At 37.0% G+C, this 18,736-nt stretch overlaps 2 protein-coding genes across 2 annotated transcripts in view; both read right to left on the reverse strand.

The window, feature by feature from the left end:
* LOC107665183 (receptor-type tyrosine-protein phosphatase U-like) overlaps positions 1-18,736 on the reverse strand; it is a 299,759-nt gene that overhangs the window by 94,040 nt on the left and 186,983 nt on the right. The window contains exons 8-15 of the mRNA XM_016455965.1: positions 13,876-14,199; positions 10,640-10,749; positions 7,559-7,752; positions 6,982-7,264; positions 6,701-6,845; positions 6,222-6,601; positions 3,744-3,858; positions 307-409 (exon numbers count right to left, since the gene is read on the reverse strand). Of these exons, the coding sequence (XP_016311451.1) occupies positions 307-409; positions 3,744-3,858; positions 6,222-6,601; positions 6,701-6,845; positions 6,982-7,264; positions 7,559-7,752; positions 10,640-10,749; positions 13,876-14,199 (1,654 nt within the window). The remainder of the gene's footprint in view (positions 1-306; positions 410-3,743; positions 3,859-6,221; positions 6,602-6,700; positions 6,846-6,981; positions 7,265-7,558; positions 7,753-10,639; positions 10,750-13,875; positions 14,200-18,736) is intronic.
* LOC107665185 (uncharacterized) lies at positions 5,682-8,118 on the reverse strand. Its single transcript, XM_016455966.1, has 3 exons — positions 7,395-8,118; positions 6,982-7,264; positions 5,682-6,845 (listed from the first exon to the last, which is right to left on the reverse strand). The coding sequence occupies exons 1-3, from the start codon at positions 7,715-7,717 to the stop codon at positions 6,177-6,179; spliced, it is 1,275 nt and encodes a 424-aa protein (XP_016311452.1). The 5' UTR covers positions 7,718-8,118; the 3' UTR covers positions 5,682-6,176.

The following is an 18,736-nucleotide window of genomic DNA, read 5'->3' on the forward strand; positions in this document are numbered from 1 at the left end:
ATTAAATGATTTGTTCAGTACACATGCGTACCGAACCGAAAGACCCGTACCGAAAATTCCCGGTACAAATATGTGTACCGTTACACCCCTAATATACAGTATATATATATATATATATATATATATACAGTATATATATATATACACAGAGTATAACTCACGTTATATTTGCAGCAGCAGTATTTCTTACATGCTCACAGCAGCATATATATATATATATCCCTGAAAGACCCAAATTTAGGAAAAAAAAACCTGAAAAATTATTTCACCATTTATATGTTATATACTGTATATTGTGCTTGTTACCTCACAGGTGCTCCTCTCCCCAAGGCTGGACGCAGGAGTACAGTTATGGTGCTCTCAGATTCACTCAGTGGAGAGGGGGCACCTTCATAATCAAACGCAGGTGCTGTGAAGGGAAACGAAACGAAAGAACAAACAGATGGGATTAAGATACTGATTTCTGTGCCAGCGTGAACACTGTCTGAGTGACTTGAGAACTGGACCAGTGAACTAGTCTTTGCCCTGGTCCGCACATTGTATTGAACGATTTATTTTTATATTGTTCAGCTTACTGACTCAATCATTCAGTCAGTTCAACTCTGTAATTCGTTTGCAGTTAACAGCTCACTGGAGGGGAAGAATATCACTAAACAAAGGCCTAAAATACAGGTTTAGAATGACATGAGGATGAGTAAATAATGACAGAAGTTTCATCTTTGATCTATTCTTTTGAAAAAAAAAACGCCCCAACCACCCAGCAACTGTAACACAAAAATATTTCAAATTAGTTTTGGTTTTCCACTGACTTGAAGGCTTTGCTCCACAGTGAACAAAATCCGCCCCAGACAGAGCGCACCACACAAGGGCAATGAAACACAGTAATGGAGGCGGATGAGAGCGATCCACAGTCCTTTATAAAGTCTCTTGATGGGTGAGCGCAGAACAGAGCTCCTGCTCCCATTCCTGCTTATTATCGGAAGTCAATTAGTGAGCCGGTACAGGGAAACGGGTCAATGTCTCAGCCTTCAGCATACCAAAACGAGCAGAAAACCTAGAGTCGAAAGAACGAGATCCGCCATCACAGCGCTAGTGTTAGATCTGAGGACTGAGGGATGTTACGATTGACTTGCTTATAGGAACAAACCTCAGAAAGAAGCACACAAATAAACACACAGAAAAGTTTCACTCAGCTGGATTACTGTGTGTGTGTGTGGAGATATTTAAAGGAACAGTTCATGCAAAAATCCCCTATTCACCCACAAACCCATTTAATGCAAAGCAGGGAAGCTACTGAATGATTTCAGAAGACTTTGTATACAGTACATGAGTTGTATAGACAAATATTAAGGTGCCTTTTAAGGCAAAAAAAAAAATAATGCTGCTGCTGCAATCAGTTATAAAAACGTAAGTTTTGTTGAGATAACATATCCAACTTAACTAAACTAAAGTTATCTACACTTTACATACTTTTTTGAACACATTACTTAGTCTAATGTTGAATTACTAACAACTTTTCATTCATTCATTCATTCATTCATTCATTCATTTGTTTGTTTGTTTATTTATTTGTTTGTTTAGACACCAAAGGTTAGTAGAGTCAACATTTTAACTAATAAATCTCACTATACTTCCACACTTGATTAACCACAGTACATTAATGCAATTGTTTTGTTTTACACATTCTCTGAAATGTTGTTTAAATATACAAATGCACCATTATCTAATTAAATTTGCCATAATTTGCATAGATTTCCTGAACAGAAACCTGAACACTGAACAAAACCAAGTTCAAAATTCCTATTTCTTTTTGTTGACATATTTGAGTTAGTGTTTGCAGGAAGGATTTAGGATCTCTAACTCCATAAATCAGAAAATTATGGAAGTCCGTTTCCACCACTAAATAAAATAATAATAATAATAATAATAAAACAAGGTAATTGTGACTTTTTCATCTCACAATTGCTACTTTTTTCTCACAATTCCAATTTCTGACTCAGAATTGTGATTTCATATCTCGCAATTTGGGAAAAAAAAAGTAACAATTGTGAGATATAAACTTGCGGTAACACTTTAGAATAGGGAACACTTATTCACTATTAACTACGACTTTTCCCTCAATAAATTCCTAATTTGCAGCTTATTAATAGTTAGTGAGGTAGTTGTTAAATTTAGGTATTGGGTAGGATTAGGGATGCAGAATAAGGTAAGGTAGAATAAGGCATTAATATGTGCTTAATTTGTACTAATAAAGGGCTAATATTCTAGTAATATGCATGCTAATAAGAAACTAGTTAAGAGACCCTAAAATAAAGTGTTACCAAACTTGCATTGCGAGAAATAAAGTCAGAATTGCGAGATGCACTGTAAGAAAATAGTGCATCATTTTTTGTCCTCAGAATTAGACTTTATGACTCACAATTGTAAAAAACACAAAGTTTATATATCACAATTCTGGGAAAAGAAATCAAGATGTAAACAAAATTGTAATGTAAACTAAATTGTGGGGGGAAGTCAAAATTGTGAGATAAAAATTCCTTACCTTGTTTTATTTTTTAATCAGTGGCAGAAACGGGCTTCCATATTGTCAACAGCAAGATAAAAAAAATCACCATGCTTTAGGAGTAAAAAACAAACCCTTCTTTAAGAGTAGTAAAGGTTTTTTCTAAAACTGTAAAGTTGGTGTATGCAAGTGCTACTGAAGTAAAGTTTTAGGCTCAGTGCATGAGGGGAAAAAAAAAAAACTTGAATGTAATGTAATCAAAACAGATAAAAGGTAATAAAATATGCACCTAAATATGTATTTAGATGTTTTCTTTCCACTTGTCTGAATGAAGAGAAGTTGTGGAAGCAAAATAGCCCTGTGTTGGTGTGTGTCTTACACTAAATTACCTATAAGGCTTTGGGGACAGGTTACGTCAGTGTATGCGACTGAAAACGGAGTTAACGGATATAACAATATAAGAGTTTTGCACAAGAGACTGAGTTGAGCTGTTGCTCTCAATAAAATCTCAAGAGTACGCAGACATCGTGTGAGTGCCTATGTGACAAGCCCCAAAATCTCAAAATTGACCAGTGCATGAAATAACATTGGTTTTGCTTTTAGGGTCTTGTCTTAATGGTACTTTTTTGTCTCTTTGGAGCTTGACGTGGTCAATGAATGAGCATGCTTGGAGTAGCGTATATAAAAAATGGCAGAGTTTTTGGGTGAACTATTACTATTAAAAGGCTGTTTAAGCTGGATTGTCCAAATACTGTCCATTGTTTGGTCAGAACTAACAAAGGGGCCGAGACTAATCAGTTTCTCTTTAATTTTCAGTTTATTGAGCCGCAAAATGCAAAGTCAGAGACTATAAGTTCATTGGTGGAAAAATGATTTCCCAAAAGGATCTTCCATTTTCCCTTCAGTTTACTCAGTTCTCCCCTCAGTTTGTCGACTTAAGCCTGGGTAAACCTTGGTATCAATATTTCTGCTGTTCAGAGAGTCAATCTCGCCAAAAGAGTAGCTTTTGCCTGAATGAAGTCCAAATAAAGTCTGAATAAATCCGAAACCAATTAAAAGGCCCTCGCAGGCGTCTTACATTCATCCCAGCGATAAAACCAAAGCCCATCTAGCTTCTAGTGGAAAACTTATAATTAAGTACTTTAGATTCAGAGAGACGCGACAGAAAGCCAGCAAAGTTGCAGGTTTTCTGATGCCTCTCATATCCCAGGATTCCTTGTGGTGATGTGCATTTCCTCACCTGAGATATTGGTGGTGATTTCGGTCAGGGCGGTCTGGCCAAAGCCCTTGGCGGTGCGGGCGCGAACAGACACCAGGTATGTGGTGCCGGGGTGAAGCCCGGAGAACATGTGATACGTCATTTAAAGCTATTTTTGTGTTAAATGAGAAAGTATTCAAGTAGCTAGACATTACAAAGTGTAGCTTTAGAAAGATATTTTAATGATTTGATTCAACATAAAATTTATTACACAAACATTTAGGTTACAACGGCCCAACATAAACTATAGAACTATAGAACAAAATAATTTGAGAAACATGTCAGTATTTTTTGTTCATATAATGAAAGTCATTAACCAAAACAGCTTTGTTACCAACAGTCTTCAAAATACCTTCCTTTATGTTCCACAAAAAAAAGGTTTGAAACGATATGAGGGTAAGTAAATGATGACAGAAGTTACATTTTTTGGGTGAACTATCCCTTTAATGTTTTTATTATTATTATTATTATTATTCTATACAGGAGCATTTATTGCACTAATATCTTGAATAAACACCGCTGTGTTGCTCGGAGACGCACAACAATTCTGCTATGACTTTAAAGGTAATATATTATTTGCAAAATTGAGCAAAACCACGTAATATTGTGTTTAAAATATAACGCAATATCAACTTCTTATTTACTGAACTGTTGTATAAAATCACATTTGCACTCGTGGTATTCGGACATAAACAGCACTCGTCTGATATTGCTCTCTCTGCTCGTGTGATATCGCTTATCGTATTATATAAATTTGAGACAAAAACTCATACAGGGTCTGGGGCCAGTGCGTTAACTGCGTTAAAATATTTAATTGCGTTATTTTTTCATAACTAATTAATTAAGTTAACACGTTAAACTGACAGCCCTAGTTTAAATTAACAACTATTAGTCGATTAGAAACATTTTGAGTCAGGGGCAAACCTAGTCATATCACACATTAAAGTTTATGTCTACACAATGTACAATTCCTCAAATTTGTTGAGAAAAAAAAATGTTGTTGACTAGATGGGTGGCTATCAAAGCTTATATAAAGGGACTAATTGGTAACACAAGCAGCAAATTTACGAAATTCCTACTCCACATGTCTGTGAAGAAATTGTGAAGAATCCAGCCCAGCTTAATATAATACATTGTCTACTAATAAAGCCATACCTAACTTGAGCAGGGTGAAAGGGCTGGAAAAGGATTAACTTGCCATTAGAAACTTGATAAACAATAAAATAATATTTCTCAGATATATGCATTTGAAAAATTATGTATGAAAATGTACATAATTTGTTTTAGACCAGTTAAATGTTTCTGTCTCCGATGTTGAGCTTCAGACCTGGATGGCATCCCTACAGAAACATATAAACACTTTAAGGTGTAATGAAACCCCCTATTTTAGCACTGGTAGTTCACACTTCAGATTTAAAATGACTGTGTCAACTACAAACTGTTTGAAGAATCTGCAATACTCTTCAGGGAAGTCAGGGAAAGCCATCTACTTTACAAAGTGTGACTCATAATTAACTCAGATGAAAAATAAAATCAAATAAATATTGCACAAGAACTTGCAAGAAGGCTTAAACAACGTTTATCCTCTCTATTTACATCATACATATGTGCGATCTGAAATACTGTATTTGTATTAGATATTGCAAAAAAAAAAAAAAGAGTCATCAGAAGTAGAGGCTGTTCCAGTTTGATGCAGAAAAACTGACATATTGAATCATATCAATCTATTGTTTTCTCTGTCTATAATAAATAAACCTAAAATGTCAATTTTTTTTTTTACTTTTTTTAACTTTCAAACAAGCCTTTATCAAGAAAATATTAAATGTGTCTCTGCTTTTAATTAAAAATTGCATGTTTTAAATTTGTTTGAATTCTGAATCATTTTCCTTACACTCCAACCAAACTGCAATTTTGTATTACAGTTTTTCTCAAATGCTAAAACACATTTCACAAACGTTTCCTCCATGTTCCCCAGTGTCTAAACACAACACCCTTTTCTAAAGCTACATAAACACAACCACACCTTCTCACTTCAAAACTCAAACTTTCACACCAAAAGAGCAGCTCGAAGCTTTCAAAAATGTAAACACTATACACATCATTACACACTACAGCAAAACAATTGAAAACACAATGCTCAATTTGTGAGAAGGTTCTTTGTTTCATAACTGCCAATGCATATTTTTAGAAACTTTACAGTAATGGATGTTCTTAGATCTCTGCAGAGGATTAGGCATTTAGATTTGTGAGTTTCATATGAAGAGTATAAATCTATAGTAAATTCTGCATGTACACTACTGTAACACAACTCAATGCAAAAACAGAATCTATTGCACACAACAGTACTCTTGAAAACATGATCAGGGTGTGAAGTTTTTTTATTTACTTTATTCACACCACACACACACACCACAATCACTGTGCGGCATCATGTCGCTGAGCTGCATCGGGCCACATCACCTCATCCACATCGCAGGCTATATTGTCTCTTGCCAGGCACCGCGGGAAAAACGCCCTGGAATGGCGAATCCATCCTTGGAAGGCCTCCACTGGGATGTCAACACAGGCCAGCTCCATTGCCCTTAGGAGGTTCTCTCTAGTGTATGGTTGTCTGTCATAAACCTTCCATCTCCACGATGAGAAGAACTCCTCTATAGGGTTCAGGAAAGGGGAGTAGGGTGGCAGACAGACGTTTAAAAAGTGGTTACTGTTGGTGGTGAACCACTCTCTGATTTGGTTTGTTTTGTGGAAGCGTACATTGTCCCAAATGATCACATAAATGTGATGTGCGGGCCCAGGATGGTGTTGTTGGCGGTCCAGGAGGATGTCTTTTAGCTCCTCTAGGAAGGTGAGGAGACGTTGAGTGTTGTAAGACCCAAATACAGCATACCGGTGGACAAGCCCCTCCAAACCCATGGCCGCACAAAGAGTAATATTACCCCCCCGTTGGCCAGGAACCTCAGTGATGGCTCTTTGGCCAATGATGTTACGGCCTCTTTGCCTTCGTTTCTGCAGGTTGAAGCCAGCCTCATCCAGGAAGAGGTACTCATGAGGTCTGGCCATCGCGTCCAACTGTAATATCCTCTGTGAAAATGTGAAAGTGCACAGGTGTTCAGAACAACAGTCAATCAGGTAGCACAGTATTGTCCAGAAGTAATGTAGGCCACTGAGCAACACAGTATGTCCACTAACTGTACTGTGAACATGGATGTATACTTACTTGCACATACTCGTAACGTAGGTCTTTGTGTCGCGCAGAGTTGCGCTCAAAGGGAACCCTATAGACCTGTTTCATCCGCATCTTTTGGCGCCGGAGAACTCGGTCTATTGTGGCCAAGCTGACATCGTCAATGCTCTCAAAGTTGACATTATCGGCAATGACTTTGTCTCTGATCTCCCGGAGTCTGATGAGGTTGTTCTCACGAACCATATCCACAATGAGGGTTTCTTGTGCCGCTGTAAATATGGCAACCCTCCCACCTCTATGTGGCATTCTTTCAACTCTAAAGAAAGAAACATGTGTTGTCAATTGACATGTTTTACAATACAGTAACAACTGATTTGAAACCAATAGACTACTTTCACAGGCTTGTAAAATTGTATTGTGACAAAGAAAGCAATAGAGTACAATACCTGTTGTGTTGTCTGAATGCCCTGATAATGGTGGCCACGGTGAACCTACTCAGGTTTGGACGGACTCGTAGTCCTGCTTCAGCCATTGTCATGCCATGGACAATGACATGGTCAATGACTGTTGCTCGCATCTCGTCCGTAATGATGGTGCGAGGTTGTCTTGCTCTCCCTCCTGGACCTTCTCCTCTCCCTTGTTGGCCTGCTCCTCTTCCTCCTCTGATTTGAACTCCTCTTCCTCGTTGGCCTGCTCCTCTTCTTCCATGGCCAGCTCTTCTCCCTCCTCTGACTCGAATTCCTCTTCCCCTGACTCTGCCTTCATCCATTGTGTTTGTTTGGAATCTTCAGCAAACTGTGCACTCTGAACTTGCTTTTATACATGTGGTCACAGCATTAGCAACAAGTGTCTTCAATTTTGAGTCGTTGTGTGTAATGAATGACGCCAGGTGTGTTCATTGTGTTCAAATATTGCTGACTGTGGCAAGCATTTTGCATCACATGAGCTTTCATTTGAGAATATGAGCAGAGTTCTTTTGCAACTTGTGTTTTAGCAAAGAAAAATGTGTTAAGATTTATGAGAACGGAGGATTGTGTTTTGTGAATTGTGTCTTCATGTGAAATGTGTTTATGATATTGGAAAATGATGGCTAGATTTAGTAAATGTGTTTAGACAACTGGTCATTTGGTTTAGAGGATTGGCTTTTGTGTTTTAGCATTTGAGAAAAACTGTAATATTTACTATGTCAGGTCAACTTCAATTCTAGAACTGAATTTGAATTTAAATCAATTCTCAATTCAGTTGGTGCACAACCCAGCTTTCTCTCTCTTTGGTTTTCATCTGAGCCACCGCTCCATTAGAACTAATGATCACATTACGGCTAAAGGAGCTGATTTAAGTACCAATGATAACTTGTAACTTTTGTAGACGTGAAACATAAATTTGACATACCATGAAACCATGAACCTCTCATTTAAATACAGTAGCTCCCTGTTCAAGTAAATAAATACAAAAATAAAAAAAATCAGTAGCTTCCTATTCAAGAGTGCCCCAAAAAAGCTTTAAATTATTATGAATTGATTATGTCTAATTTCCCATTTCTATGAAATCATTTTTTGCTTGAGGCCATGAACCCTCAGAAAAAAAGGGTCAGAAAAACTCAGCATAAGGATATTAAGGATGAGATTACAAAGGATGGGGAAACAACAACAACAATAATAATAATAATAATGATGATGATAATGATGATAATAATATTCATAATAATATTCATAATGATATTCATAATAATAATATTCATAATGTGGTTGTGTTACATTTTATATGGCTTTTTTTGTAGTTCTCTAACAATATAAGATGAACATTTTTTTAAGAAAAAAAAAAGAAAAGAAAAGAAAAACTTCTTAAAGACGATTTAAAGAAAAGTCACTTTTTAAAGACGATTGTTCAAATAGCACTCACTGTTTGGTTTGGTTAGAACTACTGCTCTGAAACAACATTAATGACCAATCTGCAGAATTTAGCTGTGCAGCGATACTTCATTATCCCTCTCAAGATCCATCAACAGAAATTACACGCTCCATTTTGAAACTACTTTTTATGAAAATGCTGGGGCAGCATATCCCTCATTGAGAAATCATTACCAAATCCATCAAGAGAACGAACAGCAGAGTGAAGTAAAGCTACACATGTCACTCCCAAACGAGCGTAGAGCATAAGCAGACGCTTACATGTGTTCATGCTGACAGCTGAGCAGTGAAATATTACCAGACTAAAGCACTTAAACACAATCCCCCCATCCGACAGACTCTGCGAGGCAAATAAGCAATTATGTTTGTCCCCGACTAATTAAAGCCTGGAGAATGAACTACAACATGATTAGCATAAGAACACCTAGACTCTGTGAAGAGTGAAGAGAGTTTACACACGCTAATGACTGCTCACTGAGAGGGAGGACGAGGGACAAAAACAAACCCGGAAAGTTTAGACAATCCCCTCAACCAATCCCTACCCAGCCAAATTCAGATTCTGTCTGAACATGTGATTCTGCATTACAGCCAAACTAAAATATGCCTCACCCAACTGATTAAAATGTGGCATAAGCTGTGCGTCATCAGTACAATGTGTTCCTGAATCATTTTTCACAACATTGCACCAATATTTGCCCCTTTCATTGGGGGGGGGGAGCAGCATTTCACAGTGCAGTCAGACCTCTCTCCACACACACACACACACACACACACACACACACATATTGGAAAACACCAAAAAGGCTTTGTCTGCAAATACCCATGTGAAAATGAAGTGCGCTTAACTGTACTGAATTGGCACTTGTAGTGTACTTCAAATCTGTTTTTTGTTTTTTTTACTGTGCTTGCAGATAATATAAAATGAATGAAAGTAAAGGCCACTTAAGTGTACTTAAAGAGAACTCACTTTGATGACTGTTTCTTAACACTTTAAAACAACTTTAAAAAGTGCACTTTGTAATCATGTCAAATTAAATCATGTTTTAAAAATCTTTTGTCATGCTTTAAAGAAGTGCACTTGTTTTGACTAACATACTGCATGAAGCACATGTAAAGTATTTGATTATAATGTAAACTGTCGTGTGTTATTCAATATTACATTTGAAGTTACTATAATTCAAATGAGCTAAATTGCAACTTCTTTACAAACGCGTAACTACAAATACTGCACATTTATAAACATCTCATGCAAGTTTCAAAGGAAAATCACATGAAAGTAAAATTAATTTACCAATAATAGCATACTTGAGTTACCAATTAAATTTTTACCACATTTCAAAGACAATACAAAAATATTTATGATATTAGATAAAAATATATAATTAAGTCCTACTTAAGTGAGTCATAAAAGCACTCAAAGTAAGCTAATTGCATTTAATATATAACATACAATACATTTTCATTTTAATGCAAATAGCTTGCAATTAAGTGTCCACAAACCTTACATTCAGTCTTTTACTATATTATTTCCAAAACAAGTAATGTTTTTCACAAGGGTAGTAATGGGTCTTTTTGATGATATATTTAAATATATCTACATTGTCTCTGTGTCACATTAAAACATATAAATCATATATTTTTTAATGGTATAAACACCACTTCAGATGTAGTTTAAATGCTAAATATTAGATTGATATGCACCAGTTATTTAGCCTTATGTTTTGTTAGTTTCCATTTCTCCATTTACAATGCCTTGTAAATAATAACACACACTACAGTACCTCATACTGCGTGATCAGACCATTGGGCTCCAGCGGCTCCTCCCACTTCAGAAAGATCATATCGTCCAATGGGGTGAAGGTCAAAGATTCGGGTGCAATGCCTCCTGGGACTGTAGGAAACACGAGGAAAGAGTCAGATCAAAGAGTACGGTCAGATCAATCTTACTAAACACAGAGTATCAGACGCAGCAGAGATGAAGGTGGAGATGCCACAGGTGGAGGTGAGATGACACCCAGACTACAGGAGAGGGGAAGAGACCACAGACACATCTCATATCTGAGTGCAGCGGTAGACGCCACGGCAGACGATTTGTCTTCTTTACCAACACACCGTATGGAAGAAAATAGGGCAGATTGCAAAAGAGAGAAAGAGAGACATCATGGTGCTAGACTCATTTTTAAGAGAGAAAAAGGGATCTAACTTCCAACCAGGCCACAGTCATCCAGCATGGCTACAGGCTGAAGTCATCTCATTAGGGATCGAAAGTTTGGAAAACTTAGGCGATCGTGAATGCTACGAGCTATAGAAAGACTGACTGCAGTATTCAAATGCAGAGACATGGATAGCGTTGAGAAAAGAGGGCAGAAGTGTTAAAGAAAGATGATTTCCCTCATGCAAACACAGATGGGAATTTAGAACTAGTGCAAAATTGGTTCTTTTGATAAAAATATAACTGCAAAAAGCAATTATTGGCCTAAGCATACAACATAAATGCAGGTGAATGTAGACAGCACCTATAGATGTTTGTTATGTGGCACACAGCAACTGATATTACTGTGAAAATGCATCAATGCCAGCTATTTGAAAAAGTGGAATATGCCACACGAGGCTTTTTTTTTTTCACAGACGGCTCTCAGAGAAACTCAGTTCAAGGCATGATTGCAATTAAGGACATATTGTCTACTCTTTCCCCCCTTTCCACAGAAGTACTACATTGCTAATGGAATCAAAAGAATCACTGAAATCTAGATGTAGTGTCTGTGCAAACTAGTCACAGATCACAGATCACTAATAACTAGTTGCTTATTAGCATGCATGTTACTAGCATATTGGCTGTTTATTAGTACTTATAAAGCACATATTCATGTCTTATTCTGTATGATCATATTTTAGATCCCTTAATCCACCCCACACCTAAACTTAACAACTACCTTACGAACTATCAATAAGCAGCAAATTATAAATTGTAGTTACCTTATATTACTTAGTACCTTCTTGGGGAAGTGGACTGTAAGTGCATGTACTGTAAAATAAAAGTGCAACCAGAAAACAATGCTAAATAACAAATTAAATAAGCTTGTCAACTTTTAAAAGAGAGAAGAAAACGCTTCCCATATCTTTTGCTGTTGATGTCAAAATACATCCAATCGAATTAAATTGTATGTGATGTATTTTGAGTTGAATCAAATTGTTGATTATGTTTTATTGTTTTGTGTGTTCAAGTATTGGCTGCAAAACTCTGAAGAGTGTAAATGTTGTTTGTGCATTTACAAAACTGTCAAATGTTCTTATTCAGCATATGTTATTTTATGAATTGGGCATATTGTTTGGCTTATGCAGTTCACGCCAGCGCTAACACTTTTTAAGGGATATTTCATTTTGTACAGTAAACAATTTTGGTACTGTGGCTTCTACATAACTGGGACGTGAGTGTTTTTTGAAGCGTCTCTGACAGCGCTGGAGTTGGCAGAAGACTGCTGATGCTGCATGGCATGTGCTGAGATAAAGTCAACACTGACTAGAGCAGTAGTAAAAATGATTCGTCCACGAGCTTTCAGAATCGAACCAAAAAATCTATACTTTCCATGCATTTCCCAACTACAGACGCTTTAAAGACGAATTAATTAATTCATTAACTGTTGTTTCCAATTAACCAGACACATCAAACACAAACAAGCTCTATCGCTGTACAATAAACCAACAGAAAATATTTTTTAATTTCAGAAAATGATAAATGGCGAGCATTCATTCTGAGCCGTGTTCATTTTTCAGATGGGGAGGTTTTCACTTGACCTCTGAGGGTTTCATCTTAAAGCATTTGCATGAGAATGCGAACCCGCACCGCCCGACACACGGCGTAAATAAAAATGCAAAAATAAGCTAGAAATCTTTATTCCATTTTGCTGGTGGCCTTAGCTTATTCATTTTTCATATACTTCCATTTACAAGTATGATCTTCCATTTAATTATGCTGAAGTGTGGTGTTCTGTGAGTCAATATTTGTGTTGTTGCTATAATTGGGGTTTGAGCACTGCGGGCAAACTGGGCCCTGCTGCAGTCGCCACATCATAATCGCTCAGATAAATACAGGCCTTTGCAAAGATGGATGGGTTATGGCTACTGACCCGTGCAAAAAAAGAAAAAAAGAAAAAAAAACACCTCCGGGTAAATGAAAGTTTAATCAAACTCAGAGAGTTTACGAACAACATGCAGATATGGAGTATAATAATGTGATTCTTCATCAGAAGTGAAAACACTCACTGAGCTGTTTGAGAGTTTGTTCTGTAGAAAACGGTTCTTAAACACTAATGGATACATTGTGTTATGAGTTTACCAAAACAGTCCTTGAAATGAAAATGATGGCGCTTTCAATCAAGACAATACTGACTCATTAAAACCTCTATGAATGCATCTGCACAAGGTCTGCTCATTTAGTGCTTGATTTAATAATGTTAATGTTCCCCTGCATGCTAAAGGCTAGTTGTCACAGTTAAAATGTCGAAATTATTGATTATGTAACTTAAATTATACAAAATCAAGGAGTGAGGAGTCGTAATATTATTATAGTAGATGTAGTGAAAAAAAAAACGTTTTTAAGGCACCATAATGCAAAACAATCTAGTTACACTTTACTTGAAGACTATAATGCACTACAAAGGTATTCATGATATAAGTTATAATGCATAACCTTTTCATAAATAATTGTAACCAAAGTTAAAATGCATTATTGTATTTGCAATTTTTTTGATACATCTGAAATTGGTTGTTAGCCGTGTAGGGTGTAACAATGACTATTATATATTACAATGTATAATAACTGTGTTTATAATTATTCATGAGATTATACAATGCATTATAAGGTGCATTAGAAGGCACACTTAATGCACAATTTAAAATACTTTTACAATGCATTATATATAAAAGCTTAATGTAAAGTGTTAGAAAAACGAACAGTAATTCCTATAACATCACTGCGTGAATGAATGAATGAATGAATGAATGAATGAATACTCACTGTCTTCCTCGGTCTGGAAGGTGACCTCTCGGCTCTCTTTCTTGCCCTCAGGATTGGCCAGCGCCAGCCGCACGTGAACGGCGTGGAACGGAGGCAGGTCCCGGAGCGTGAAGCGGGAGGTGTTCCGCTCCACCGACAGACACTCCCTCACCGTGGCGTTATTCCCGCCGGCTCCGCCCCCTGCGGCCGTGGAGTAGCGGTAGCAGAGCGACAGCGAGTACGTGTGACAGCGCGTCAGGTTGTAGCCCACCGGCTCCCACTGCAGCAGCAGCTGACGAGACTGAATCTCCGACGCCGTCAGTCCTCTGAGAGGACGCATGGGCTCTGAGGACAGAGAAGAGGGAATTACATTTCAAATTTTCACTGATTTAAATACCATCAACATGTCTCTTGGCTTGTCTGACATCTTGAATGATTATTTTCATTCATTCATTCATTCTTACTTTTCTTACTTTTAATATTGTATCCTGGTTCAACTCTCTTTCTGTTAAAAGCAAAAACAAACTTTTTAAGGATTATAAATGTGGCGAGTAAAATAGTTGGTGAGAGACAAACACCTCTTTCTGATCTTTTTACTGTGGCATTAAAAAGGAAAGCCTCTGTTACTGTGGGAGGCTCTTCTCATCTCCTGTACAGTTCTTTCCAGTTACTTCCTTCTGGCAGACGGTATAAAGTGCAGTTACTTCTGGCAGCGCGGCTCGTCTATATGGGCAGAGCCCCACCAAAATTTCCATCCAAAACATAGACCTCTATATAAACTGAATCAATTATAAATTGTAAATGTGTTCAGCATTCTGCAACATATTTTTCGGATTTTCTAGACTATTTTAAGTCGTAAAGTAAGCAGTATATATTAAAATCCCACGCATGGCTTTAGCAGGCATGTATGCATGATACTAAGCGGGACAGATGGTGACTGAGACCTCCCGAGCTCAACAGCGCCCCACAATTTTGCAACGTAAACCTGTGGTGAAAAGGGGAACTGCAGCGCGCCCTAATTGAGAGCCATTGGGGCAGATTTGAGACGATTTTTCATGTTACCTTACATGAACCTCGCTCCACCAAGACGATATCAATCCGCTTCAGCTATGTGTCTGCATCAGGTCAGTAACTAGTTGGCATGTCTGTTTTGTTTTTTTTCTATGTGGAGTAGTGGATCAAATTAACAAAGTATACATCCTTTAGTTTAAATGTGCTCACATGCATAGCTTTTATATGGTTCTGTTGTGTTTGTTTTGTTTATTCTGAGAATAGACATATGATCGTCTTTCCTCACCCGAATTGCTCCACAACTTGTAACATTCTAAATCAACATTTGGAGGTGATAAATACTATATTAAGCCAGGCATTTATTATACAGCATTTTATGCGTGTAACATTACTTCGAGCGTGTCAATCAACATTAGCGTGCCACCCACAGGATAACGCAAGGACATCTCTGCCAAAATTCTGTCCCCATGTGTTCAGAGATGAGAATATAAAGCTTACAAAATGTTTTTCATATATTAGCACTATGACCCAGAATCTGCCCCAACTAAATTTACAGTCAGGAGCCACTACCGGTGCCTTTAGTGAAAAGGGCCAAGTATAAGAAGACCTTTATTCTAACTGCGATTGGTATTTTAAATAGGATCTTAAAATGAATTTATTATGTATTACAGTTTTTCTCAAATGCTAAAACACAAAAGCCAATCCTCTAAACCAAATGACCAGTTGTCTAAACACATTTACTAAATCTAGCCATCATTTTCCAATATCATAAACATGCATCAGGTCAGTAACTAGTTGGCATGTCTGTTTTGTTTTTTTTCTATGTGGAGTAGTGGATCAAATTAACAAAGTATACATCCTTTAGTTTAAATGTGCTCACATGCATAGCTTTTATATGGTTCTGTTGTGTTTGTTTTGTTTATTCTGAGAATAGACATATGATCGTCTTTCCTCACCCGAATTGCTCCACAACTTGTAACATTCTAAATCAACATTTGGAGGTGATAAATACTATATTAAGCCAGGCATTTATTATACAGCATTTTATGCGTGTAACATTACTTCGAGCGTGTCAATCAACATTAGCGTGCCACCCACAGGATAACGCAAGGACATCTCTGCCAAAATTCTGTCCCCATGTGTTCAGAGATTAGAATATAAAGCTTACAAAATGTTTTTCATATATTAGCACTATGACCCAGAATCTGCCCCAACTAAATTTACAGTCAGGAGCCACTACCGGTGCCTTTAGTGAAAAGGGCCAAGTATAAGAAGACCTTTATTCTAACTGCGATTGGTATTTTAAATAGGATCTTAAAATGAATTTATTATGTATTACAGTTTTTCTCAAATGCTAAAACACAAAAGCCAATCCTCTAAACCAAATGACCAGTTGTCTAAACACATTTACTAAATCTAGCCATCATTTTCCAATATCATAAACACATTTCACATGAAGACACAATTCACAAAACACAATCCTCCGTTCTCATAAATCTTAACACATTTTTCTTTGCTAAAACACAAGTTGCAAAAGAACTCTGTGAAATGTGTTTTAGCATTTGAGAAAAACTGTAATATAGTTGTGTGTTTTTTTATATATATGTAATGTGTTGCTGTGATGATTATGTGTAGTGTTTGTGTGTTTGAGTCTTTTGTCTAAAGACAATGTTCTACCCCATTGGGGACAGACAATAAAGCTTTTGAATTGAATTGAATTGAATTTAATTGAATTAATTCATTCATTCATTCATTCATTATTCAACTTGTTTTGTTCTTATCAAATTTAAGTTAGTTGTTGACCAATATGCTTCCAAGGCCGATATTTGGTCGACCATGCAATTGGCAAATATATATATATATATATATACTTACGAGGCTTTCAGTTCGGTGCGCATTACAACCGAACTATTCGTTGGACTAATCCTATTACATTTGGAAAATAAAACAGTTTAAAGTGTGTAAAATATGATGTTCTCAGTACCACTGCGCTCAACAAGACAGGCAACGCACCGTCTCCCCCGCGATAACCTCCCCTTGCTGGGACTGTGCGTTAAATTAAAATTACAATTAATTTGCCCCGCAATAATTACCAAATAGCTGACGTGCTGTGAGGATAACAAAAGATTAGGCTATATATTTACTCCTCAATTCAAATGTTTATACAATGTCTATTATACAATGATTTATAGGCCTACAATTAAAATATTAACACTGCAGTCATCAATAAATATCAATGAAATAAGCTTTTATTTCAAGCACCGACTTTCAAAAATAACTTGTTTAACATGAAATATGTTTCTTCTCATTTTTTTTTCACTATGTAATATTAGAAATATTAAGGGAATAAATGAAAACAGTTATCCGTTATCAGCACATGTTGAAGTAGATTTGTCTCGTCGTCTCTGAGAGAATATGCGGCGTCAGATGCCGAAAGCTCCGTCATTACTCCGTCATTACCTTTTTACTTTCACTTTCTGCAGTGAATTGACTGAGATTAAGACGTTCACCGGCATAAATCTTGCGCAAAGTTTGCACGTTGCTTGTGTGTGATATCCATTGGCTCACCTTCATGGTTTAAAACAGAAATATTTCCAACATTGCGACGTAACCAATTCCCCCCCACCACCCGTATCGAAAACGTCCCGAACCGTGACACCACTGTGTTGTATCGAACCGAACCGTGAATTTTGTGAACCGTTACACCCCTGAGCTATATAAAGAACCTTAAAGAAAAAGTGAAAGGTGGAGTCTCGGTTCTATGCATCAGTTGTTGATTGGATGTTGAGATGTGGGTGGGGTTTAAACACTAATTGATTGAATAATTGTAATTTTGCAAGTAAACGAGTATATCAAATCAAACTTACTATTAGCTTCCTCATTTGCATAAGAATTTTGGCAGATAATGGCCTACGAATAGCACTGCTTGTCTGGTGTACTTTAGAATTTAGTCAAAACAAGGTATCTTAGCCTTGTCTTTTAGTCGCTTTTCTTAGTTAAGTTGACAAAAGTTTAGAAAATATTTCCAGCATTTAGTATACTAGCATATAACTCAAAGCCAACAGATATGGACTATAAGACACAAATCTCCAAATTAGATTTAACGGGTTCTTTAATCATACGATAATTGTTTTCCCCTGGAAAACAGAGCAATTCATAAACTGATAGATGGACAGAGCCGTAGAGAGAGAGGTTGACGCTTCTCACTAACATGTATGAACTCTAAAGTTATGAAAGCAGTGAGAGAGAGAGCAATAAAGTACATTTAATAGGTCATTCAAAGAGTTATCGTTACATATAAATTAGCATTTCACAAAGCTCTGCTTCCTCTCTCTCAGTGCAGATGCGATTAGAGCTGCTATGAGTTAATTACACGTCATGTGTGAAGGCAGGGGTCCTCGTCTCTCCTTCCTGTCACTTTCATTCCCTCGCTCTCACTCTGAGAGAGACAGACAGACAGGAGACAAGCCCAGAGTCCTGCGTGTCTGTAAATATAAATGCACTTGGCATTATAGCATGAGGAGCTCTACAGCAAATGCACACTGATGAATTAACACTGGTATTGTACTTTAAAAATGAAAACATCTCCTGAACATGAAAAAGAGGTCCTGACAAAATATCTCCAGTTCATATTTCACCCACAAAAGGCAACAAATCTGAAATCCTATTTTCAAACCATTAAGTTTTCCTTGTCCTCAATGCAACATAATACCTTATGTTTACTCCTGCAGACCCACACCTCTGCCCTCCCTCAGAGTCCTCCAGACAAATCAACCTGATTACACAAATTAATGAGACACATCTACTGAAACTCCCACAGGCCTGATGAGGAATGGCCTAACTGCTGGATATGACAGTCACACACACACAC

This window comes from Sinocyclocheilus anshuiensis, unplaced genomic scaffold (assembly GCF_001515605.1).
Source record: "Sinocyclocheilus anshuiensis isolate Anshui unplaced genomic scaffold, SAMN03320099.WGS_v1.1 scaffold699, whole genome shotgun sequence".
NCBI lineage: Eukaryota > Metazoa > Chordata > Actinopteri > Cypriniformes > Cyprinidae > Sinocyclocheilus > Sinocyclocheilus anshuiensis.